Source organism: Hyperolius riggenbachi, chromosome 5, assembly GCF_040937935.1.
Source record: "Hyperolius riggenbachi isolate aHypRig1 chromosome 5, aHypRig1.pri, whole genome shotgun sequence".
Classification (NCBI taxonomy): Eukaryota; Metazoa; Chordata; class Amphibia; order Anura; family Hyperoliidae; genus Hyperolius; species Hyperolius riggenbachi.
The window spans coordinates 27,095,502-27,106,389 of record NC_090650.1 but is presented as its reverse complement, the minus strand read 5'-3'; the positions used below and the strand labels follow the sequence as shown (position 1 = coordinate 27,106,389).

General features: G+C 50.7%; 1 protein-coding gene across 2 annotated transcripts in view; it reads left to right on the top strand.

Annotated features, from left to right (window-relative positions):
- The first annotated feature begins 1,121 nt into the window (after positions 1–1,121).
- Positions 1,122–10,888, top strand: part of LOC137519577 (antimicrobial protein CAP18-like) — a 28,466-nt gene continuing 18,699 nt past the window's right edge. Inside the window, exons 1-2 of one of the 2 annotated variants that reach the window (XM_068238552.1) lie at positions 1,122–1,330; positions 9,897–10,010. In XM_068238552.1, the coding sequence (XP_068094653.1) occupies positions 1,139–1,330; positions 9,897–10,010 (306 nt within the window). In that variant the 5' untranslated portion in view covers positions 1,122–1,138. Of the gene's footprint in view, positions 1,331–9,893; positions 10,011–10,888 lie in introns of both variants that reach the window. The other variant, XM_068238551.1, reaches the window with a different exon arrangement.

The window sequence follows — 10,888 nt, the reverse complement described above, 5'->3', positions numbered from 1 at the left end:
GTTGTTACATTAAAGGGACCTCGAAGAGAGAGGGATATGGAGGCTGCCATATTTCTTTCCTTGTAAACAATGCCAGTTTCTTGGCATCCCTGTTGATCTTCTGGCATAAGTAGCATCTGAGTCAAAACCCTGGAACAAGCATATGGCTAAAATAGTAAAACAGCTGAGTCAGAATACCTGATCTGCTGCATGCTTGTTCAGGGTCTATGGCTAAAAGTATTAGAGTCACAGGATCATGAAAAGTGCAAGGCAGCTGGCATTGCTTAAAGAGGTGGGCTCAAAGAAAAAGTAGGCTACCTGATCTGGGGTCTGTGCAGATCAGGTAGCCGCAAACAATGCAGCTCCCTGCCGCTCCTGTTGGCCGCACTGGCCTACTTTCACTTTCGTCACGATGCTGCAACGAAAGACAGCGTGCAGGGAGGCGGGGATCGGCAGGGGGCGCGGCCAGGGAGAGAGAGCTGCCCAATGGCAGCTCTGGAAATCCTGCAGGAACTACTCTGGTTTTGAACAAGGAATCACTCTCCCTGTGTTTACCTCTGAGATAGTGACAAATATTGTCGTTAATCTTGGGGGGCTATAACGAGGCGGTTGGGGGGGGGGGGGGGTTGGGCAGAGAGCGGCGGTGTGGGAGCGCAAAGGCATGTCATGAGGCAGAGAACATGTCTCTCTGTCCCATCTGCAGTTGCCAGGCTGCATTGAGGGCAGTTACTAGGCAGCAGTTACCAGGGGGCAGTGAGCAGTTGTGGGAGTTTGAGAGGCATTTCACTGCCTATCAAGTTATCAACAGTCCATGGAAAAGAGCAGTGTGATTTCTAGGGATGGAAGGTAACTTTGTACTGTAAATAAGTGAATTTGTTTTTTATTTACTGACCCAAGTGCTGGGTCTCGAAAGCCGTTGCATCAGCGGCAGAAGTGGTGGAAGGCTGTCGTAAAGCACTTCCTGCGGTTGGGAAGCGTTACTGCAATAGCCTACCAGGTGGAGATTGTGGAGGATGGAGAAACCATTATTTTATTTCCAAAGCAAGATTAAGAAAATAAGATTGCATCTTCCAGGAATTGCTCAAGACTGTGATACGAATAAAAGGGGAGATCGCGAAAGAGGGACCCACAGTCGTACTCTCCCTGTACTGCACAGAAGATGGGGGGCAGCTGCTGGTGGGGTGTGCTGGTGCTCGCTGCAGTGTCATCGCAGCTCGGCCTCTGCCGGTCTCTGGAGCCTGATGTCCAGGAGGAAGTGTCGCTTACAGAGGCCGTGGAGCTGTTCAACCAGAGGGACGAGGGAGAGCTCCTCTATAAACTTCTAAGCGTTCTCTCCGTCTCAGAGCTGCAGGTACAGTATGCAGGGGTCACTCACTCCTATATAAATAAATAAAAATTACACCTGTGACCAGGCTTGCCACCTCATCCCTTTACCGGCACATATGAATTATACAGGTTCTGGGGCTGCTCACACCACATCAGTGCCTAAACTGCATTTAACTAGCCTCAAGGCATGTATATTTCATATGTTCCCGTATTTAAAGGGAACCTTAACTGAAAGGGATATGGATGCTTCCTTTTAAACAATACCAGCTGCCTGGCAGTCCTGCTGATCTCTTTGGCTGCAGTAGTGGCTGAATCACACACCTGAAACCAGCATGCAGCTAATCCAGTCTGACTTCAGTCAGAGCATCTGATCTGCATGCTTGGTTAGGGGCTGTGGCTAAAAGTATTAGAGACACAGGACACAGGATCTGAAGTAAGAGGTATACGGAGGCTGCCATATTTATTTCCTTTTGTAACAATACCAGTTGCCTGGCAGCCCTGCTGATCTATATGGCTGCAGCAGAGTCTGAATAACACCAGAAACAAGCATGCATCTAATCTTGTCAGAAACACCTGATCTGCTGCATGCTTGTTCAGGGTCTGTGGCTAATAGTATTAGAGGCAGAGGATCAGCAGGACTGCCAGGCAACTGGTATTGCTTAAAAGGAAATAAATATGGCAGCCTCCATCCCTCTCATTTCAGTTGTCTTTTAAATGGAAAAAAAACATATCCTTCACAGTTTAGGTTCCCTTTAGGGCCCATTCAACACTTGCATTTGCAAAATGCCGGCGATTTTTGCCAGCGTTTTGCAGGAGTGATTTTTCCGCGATTTCGTGCAGAAAAAAAAATCACTGAACACTGCGACGATTTTTCCACGATCGCGTTTAGCGCTTCTATAGCACTGAAACGCGATCGCCGGGAAATGGCCTGAAAATGGTGCAGGCGACGCGTTTGCGTTTCACGTTTTTGGGCGTTTTGCGGCGAATGGATCCATAGACTTTTATATTACACTAGCGCTTTAAAAAGCGATAGCATTTGAGCGTTTTGGCGAATTTGAGCGTTTTGCCGAAATCGCAGGCAAAACGCTCAAGTGTGAATGGGCCCTTAAAGGGATGAGGCGGCAACCCTGCCTGTGTCCTGGGGGTGGGGGCAGTACAAGTGGGAGACTCAGAAGATGGAGGAAGGCATATGCTGTTCAGACATCTGGCCTGTAGATGTCACTGTTCTATATGCATGAGATTATCTTGATTATCTTGAAGATTGGTTCCCTGTGAGAACAGGAATGCAACGCCATGGGAAATCAGCGCCATCCACTCATTGCATCACATACAGTCAATAACGGCCCTTTAAGGGAAGGAATTTCAAGAGGAACTGTAGTGAAAATCAAAAGAATAAAATTGTATTTTTTGTAGTTTTTTTTTTTTAATATTTATTTATAAATGATTTAGTCAGTGTTTTCCCATTGTAAAATCTTTCCTCTCCCCAGTTTACAGTCTGACATTTAGCACGGGTGACGACTAGGGTGATCGATGAGATGCAAATTCTTCCGAGTTAATGCAAATTTTTATGGAAATGTATGCAGTTTGAAAATGCACCAATCAATTTAAACCAGTGGCGTAACTAGAAATCACTGGGCCCCCCTGCAAAACTTTGGATGGGGCCCCCCTCAACTGTCGTTGCTGGAGGAGGGAGCGCTGATGGTAGCCCGTGGTGAGGGAGGGGGGTGTCAGGACCCCTCTCTGCTGCAGTTTGTTCCTGCTTCTCCCCTGTCCTGTGTTGTGCCTCCTCCTTCCCCTAAGAATGAACCTGGAGGGTCCTAGAGCCAGGGGCCCCCCTTAGGCTTCTCCCCCTAAGGGCCCCCCTGCGCCTACATTCCTTGCAGGGGTTATTGTTACGCCCCTGATTTAAACCCAGGTTTAAATTGGTTGGTCCTTAATCAACCTGCATATATTTGCATAACAATTTGCATCAACTCTGAAGAATTTGCATCTCATTGACCATCCCTAGTGGCAACATCTTTAGGCCTCTTTTCCACGAACTGTTTCTAGGCAGTAAAATGCCTCTCAAACTCTCACAACTGCTTACTGCTGCCTGGTAACTGCTTGTTGCTGCCTGGTAACTGCTCACTGCTGCCTGGTAACTGTTTGCTGAGCACACAGCTCAACAGTCCGTGGAAAAGAGGCCTTAGTCCTGTCAGGTGATCTCTGCGGAATGTTTGTTTACTGAGAGCTCCAAAGCCAGTACAAGTAATACCTGATCTCCCAGAATGCTCTGGGAGGAGAATTCAGCATATCTAATCAGCCTAGGCTTAAGCCTGGTACACATTTTCAATTATAATTGGCCAATCACTGACCAGTTTTACCTCCTCCATGTAGTATGAGGGACAATAGATAATAAATGCTATGAGCAGATTGTGTTGGTAAATCCTCGTACTACATGGATGTGGTGAAATTGGTCTGTAATTGGCCAATTATAATTGAAAGTGTGTACCAGGTTTTAGGCCTCTTTTCTACGGACAGGTGATAGGCAGTGAAATACCTCTCAAACTCTCACAACTGCTCACTGCTGCCTGGTAACTGCTTGCTGAGCACACAGTTCAACAGTTTGTGTAAAAGAGGTCTCAACTGCTTGCTGTTGCCTGATAGCTGCTCACTGCTGCCTGGTATCTGCTCACTGCTGCCTGGTAACTGCTCGCTGCTGCCAGGTAACTGCTTGCTGAGCACACAGTTCAACTGTCCGTGGAAAAGAGGCCTTAGCACCACTGGGAGGGGCGGGGTCACATACCAATATACAGAAATAAATAGATATAGGAAGTGTGTCTGGTGCTGAAACCAGGAAAACATAAAAGTTTAAAAAAAAAATAGAATATTGTGCAAAAGTCCATTTACTTCAGCAATTCAACTTAAAAGGTGAAACTAATGTAGGAAATAGACTAATTCAGTGGCGGACATACGGCCGTGCAGGCCGTGCCGCCGCACGAGGGCCCCTGAAGTTCTGCTGCTTCAGGGGCCCATTAAGTATTGCAGGTTTTTATTTTTATCTTTATTTTTTTTTTTATTTTTTTTAACCTGGGGGGCCCAACTTCTGTCCTCCCCCCTCACCTCGCCCCCCCCCCCCCCCCCCCCTCATGCGGCGGGAGAGCGGAAAATACAAGAAGTCTCCGGCCGGGGCGGCAGCTGCCGCTTGGTCTCCAACTTTGGAGACATATCGGAAGCTAAGCAGCAGCTGCCTCTAGCGTCTGCTGCAGCCCCGGCCGGAGACTTCCTGTATTTTCTGCTCTCCCGCCGGCTGCAGCGCATACCGGGAGGGGGGCCCCGAGGTGAGTGAGGGAGGATAGGAGTCGGGCCCCCCACCCGGATAGCTACCCACCCGACTACCTTACCCACCCACCCGGCTACCTACCCCGCTACCTAACCATCCACCCGGCTACCTACCCGGCTACCTAACCAGGCTACCTACCCACCCACCCGGCTACCTAGCTACCCACCCGGCTACCTAACCACCCTGCCGGCTATCTACCTGGCTACCTACCCACCCGGCTACCTAACCACCCGGCTACCTAGCTACCCACCCGGCTATCTACCTGGCTACCTACCCACCCGGCTACCTACCCACCCGGCTACCTAGCTACCCACCCGGCTACCTAACCACCCTGCCGGCTACCTACCTGGCTACCTACCCACCCGGCTACCTAGCTACCCACCCGGCTACCTGACCACCCTGCCGGCTATCTACCTGGCTACCTACCCACCCGGCTACCTACCCACCCGGCTACCTAGCTACCCACCCGGCTACCTAACCACCCTGCCGGCTACCTACCTGGCTACCTACCCACCCGGCTACCTAGCTACCCACCCGGCTACCTAACCACCCTGCCGGCTATCTACCTGGCTACCTACCCACCCGGCTACCTAGCTACCCACCCGGCTACCTAACCACCCTGCCGGCTATCTACCTGGCTACCTACCCACCCGGCTACCTACCCACCCTGCTGGCTACCTATCCACCCGGCTACCTACCCACCCACCCGGCTACCTACCCACCCACCCGGCTACCTACCCACCCGGATACCTACCTACCCACCCGACTACCTACCCACCCACCCGGCTACCTACCCACCCGGCTACCTAACCACCCTGCCGGCTATCTACCTGGCTACCTACCCACCCGGCTACCTACCCACCCGGCTACCTAGCTACCCACCCGGCTACCTAACCACCCTGCCGGCTATCTACCTGGCTACCTACCCACCCGGCTACCTAACCACCCTGCCGGCTATCTACCTGGCTACCTACCCACCCGGCTACCTACCCACCCACCCGGCTACCTACCCACCCGGATACCTACCTACCCACCCGGCTACCTACCCACCCGGCTACCTAACCACCCACCCGGCTACCTACACACCCACCCGGCTACCTACCTACCCACCAGGCTACCTACCTACCTACCCACCCGGCTACCTACCAACCCACCAGGCTACCTACCCACCCACCCAGCTACCTAACCACCCACCTACCCACCCACCAGGCTACCTACCCACCCGCCTACCCAGCCACCCACCAGGCTACCCACCCAGCTACCCAGCCACCCACCAGGCTACTTACCCACCCGGCTAAGGGCTACCTACCTACCCACCCGGCTGCCTACCTACCCACCAGGCTACCTATCCACCCAACCACCCATGGGAGCTGCGCGCCGGATGGAGGCTGGGACAGGAGGTCTGCTGCTGCAGGTGAGTAAATGTTTTTTTTTTATTATTTATTTTAGCAGGTGTATGTTCTGGGCAGGTCTGCCACATGATTGCGTGTATGTTCTGGGCAGGTCTGCCACATGATTGCGTGTATGTTCTGGGCAGGTCTGCCACATGATTGCATGTATGTTCTGGGCAAATTTGCTACATGATTGCATGTGTTTTCTGGGCAAATCTGCCGACATGATTGCACGTATTTTCTGGGCATATCTGCCGACATGATTGCAGGTATTTTCTGGGCATATCTGCCGACATGATTGCAGGTATTTTCTGGGCATATCTGCTGACATGATTGCAGGTATTTTCTGGGCATATCTGCCGACATGATTGCAGGTATTTTCTGGGCATATCTGCCGACATGATTGCAGGTATTTTCTGGGCATATCTGCCGACATGATTGCACGTATTTTCTGGGCATATCTGCCGACATGATTGCACGTATTTTCTGGGCATATCTGCCGACATGATTGCACGTATTTTCTGGGCATATCTGCCGACATGATTGCACGTATTTTCTGGGCATATCTGCCGACATGATTGCACGTATTTTCTGGGCATATCTGCCGACATGATTGCACGTATTTTCTGGGCATATCTGCCGACATGATTGCACGTATTTTCTGGGCATATCTGCCGACATGATTGCACGTATTTTCTGGGCATATCTGCCGACATCATTGCACGTATTTTCTGGGCATATCTGCCGACATCATTGCACGTATTTTCTGGGCAAATCTGCCGACATGATTGAATGTATTTTCTGGGCAAATCTGCTCACATTATGTGTATTTTCTTGAGAAAACCTGCACAATTATGTGAATTTTCTGGGGAAAGGGTCACCAAAACTTGGGCCCACTGTCTTTGCGTTGCACTTTTCAAGGGAACCTGAGGTGAGAATAATATTGAGGCTGCCATATTTCTCTCCTTTTAAGCAATACCAGTTGCCTGGTTGCCGTTCTGGTCCTCTGCCTCTTATTCTTTCAACCATAGACCCTGAACAAGCATGCAGCAGGTCAGGGGTTTCTGACAATATTGTCAGAACTGAGAAGATTAAGCTGCATGCTTGTTGCTGGTGTAATTCAGTTTATTACTGCAGCCAAATAGATCAGCAGGGCCGCCAGGCAACTAGTATTGTTTAAAAGGAAATAAATATGGCAGCCTCCATATCACTCTCACCCCGGGATCACTTTAAATTACAGTTAGCTCCGCCCTTATCCGGTCATTGCCACGCCCATTTTTTGCCGCGGCGCTACGCGCCGCAGGTTCTATCCACGCCCATTTTTTGCCGCGGCGCGCTTCGCGCGCCGCAGGTTATAGCTACACCCATTTTTTGACGCGGCGCGCTTCGCGCGCCGCAGGTCAGGGGGGCCCACAATTGATGTTTTGCACAGGGGCCCACTGCTGCCTGTGTCCGCCACTGGACTAATTACATGCCAAGCGAGATCTTTAAAGCCTTTATTTGTTATAATGTTGATGATTATGGCTTACAGCTTATGAGAATCCCAAAATCAAAATCTCAGAGCATTAGAATGTTGTGAAAATGTTCCATATTCTAGGCCAGTGATGGCTAACCTTTCAGAGGCCGAGTGCCCAAACTGCGACCTAACACCGACTTATTTATCTCCGAGTGCCAATGGGGGGTGGGGGCGCCAAAAAATGGGCGTGGCCATGATATTGTATGGGCGGAGCTAACGTAATGATGTAACAGCGAGGCATAAGAAAGCAGTGTTTCCGCCATGATGTGGTGAAACGAGGATTCGCATCATGGGTGTGCAGAAACTGTATGATGCTATTTATACCCGCCGTAACCCCAAAGCAGCAAATATAGCCAACTATGACCATTAAGGGCTCATTCACACTATGTGCTGCGCTGTCAGTTTTGACGCAACACACATAATGTAAGATTCATATGGTAACATGAAAGTCAATAGACTTCCATGTTACCATTCACACTACAGGTGTGCGTTCCCATGCGTTACGTTGTAACGCATCTGGGAACATTTTAACGCACAACGCATACGTTTCCCCGATGGGTACAGCTGCCGACGTCCACGCTTTAGCGCACCACAACGTGAATTCCGTGCGATCCCTGTGCGTTGGCAGCGCATGCATGAAATCGCATTCGTGCATACGTTCTGTAGTGTGAATGAGCCCTTAATAATAAATGCAGCAACAGTTACCCCAGACACCAGAAAATAAACGCAATGAGTGCAACATTTCAGCAGAAAATCTTGCAATGTGGGCCACATTTCACCAGAAAACAAACGCAGTGGGCCATATTTCACCAGAAAATAAACGCAGTGGGCCACATTTCACCAGAAAATAAACGCAGTGGGCCACATTTCACCAGAAAATAAACGCAGCAGGCAGCATTTCACCAGAAAACAGACGTAGTGGGCCACATTTCACCAGAAAATAAACGCAGTGGGCCACATTTCACCAGAAAACAAACGCAGTGGGCCACATTTCACCAGAAAACAAACGCAGCGGGCCACATTTCACCAGAAAACCAACGCAGTGGGCCACATTTCACCAGAAAACAAACGCAGCGGGCCACATTTCACCAGAAAACAAACGCAGCGGGCAGCATTTCACCAGAAAACAAACGCAGTGGGCCACAATTCACCAGAAAACAAACACAGTGGGCAGCATTTCACCAGAAAACAAACACAGTGGGCAGCATTTCCCCAGAAAACAGACGCAGTGGGCAGCATTTCCCCAGAAAACAGACGCAGTGGGCCACATTTTACCAGAAAACAAACGCAGTGGGCCACATTTCACCAGAAAACAAACGCAGTGGGCCACATTTCACCAGAAAACAAACGCAGCGGGCAGCATTTCACCAGAAGACAAACGCAGCGGGCAGCATTTCACCAGAAAACATACGCAGTGGGCCACAATTCACCAGAAAACATACGCAGTGGGCCACAATTCACCAGAAAACATACGCAGTGGGCCACATTTCACCAGAAAACAAACGCAGTGGGCCACATTTCACCAGAAAACAAACGCAGTGGGCCACATTTCACCAGAAAACAAACGCAGCGGGCAGCATTTCACCAGAAGACAAACGCAGCGGGCAGCATTTCACCAGAAAACAAACGCAGTGGGCAGCATTTCACAGTAAATAAACACAATGTGGGAAACATAGCATTTAGCAGAAAATAACACAGTGGGCCGCATTTCACCTGCAAAAAAAGTAATGTACTCACCTGACAGAAGTCTTCTCTCTCTGCTGGGCTCTGGCGCGCATCTCCCCCGGACGTTCCTTCTGCAGCTGAGTCTCCCGCGCTGCCGCTGACAGGCAGAGTGCAGGGCTACGGGAAGATGGCGCACGAAGCCCTGTACTGGAGACAAATAGTCTCTAGTACAGGGCTTCGGCGGCCATCTTGCCGTAGCCCTGGTCTGCCTCCCGGGAGACTGCGGGGCTGCGGGCTATGAACTGGCACGGCGGCGTCTAGTAGATGCTGCGGCCAGTTCATAAGCAGCGGTGGCGTGCCAGCAGATTAGGCTACACGTGCCGGGACCTGGCACGCGTGCCATAGGTTCGCCACCGCTGTTCTAGGCTCAAGTGACTCTAATCAGCGAATTCATCCAAAACACTGTGTAAAGGGTTCCTATTTCATGTATTAGTTTCACCTTTTGGCTGGGTTCACACATGACATAGTGTGAAAGTCTGCGTTTAATTTTTTGTTTATCTGGAGTCAGCTGACTTTTGAGTGTCTTGTGATTCGGCAAATGTTAGTTTATCACTTTTGAACACTTTTACATTTCCTATCAGACACTTGTAGACTCCTCTCCATGTTTTATAGTGATAATATTCTCTTTTCTCAGCAGAATGAGATGGAAGGAGACTCCCCGACGCCATCAGCCGCTTTCCTGATAAAGGAGACAGAATGTCCCAAAGCTGCCACGAGAGACACCGATCTGTGTGACTACAAGCAGGACGGGGTGAGGAATGGCTATAATGATTTAAAAGAGAATCTGTAATAAAAAAAAACATCCCCTGGGAGATACTTACCACAGGAGGGGGAAGTCTCTAATTCCTAATGAGGCTTCTTTGTCCTCTTCAGCCTCCTGGATCCCACGCAGAAAGCCCGAACTCCACGTGCAGCAAAATGTATCTTTGGGGCTCCAGCGCAGTTGCAGTGGAAGCTTTACGATCGGCTCTGGTGGTCCGCTGTCCATCGGGTCCGCTGTACTGCACAGGCAACTGGTGCCTGGGCAGTAGAGCGGCCCAGTATGGCTCGGCTATCTGTGCCAGCAGGCACGAGCAGGGGGGGGGTCCTCTGGGTGCCCAAGCACACCCCTCTTTAAATGCCCATAAAAAGGCCCCTTTGCCTTTAAAAATGAAGCTCTGCCTCCACCCGCGATAAGCTCTGCCCCCTTCCTGCAGGAAGTCCCACCCACATCCACAGGAAGCCCCTCCCCAACTGAGACACTTTGGAGTAAAGAGGTGCCATACAGGAATCCTAGTGTAACCATCCCCACAGTTGTGTGGGAGTAGATAATAAGATAGTGTATCTCTGACACCAGTGACCTCTCCCTCCCGCAGCATCCACAGTGACCTTTCCTTCAGCTTTGCACCCACAGGGACCTCTCCCTCCACCTAGGACCCATACTGACCTCTCCCTCCCCAGCATTAGCACTGCAGTGATCCTGCCTCCCCAGCACCCACACTGGCCCCTCCCTCCCCCAGCACCTACATTGACTTTCCCCTTCCTCAGCAGTACCCTTCCTGTCCCCAGCAGTACCCTTCCTGTCCCCAGCAGCACCCATAGTGACCTCCTCCAGCACCTAAACTGACCTCTCCATCCCCCAGCACCCCC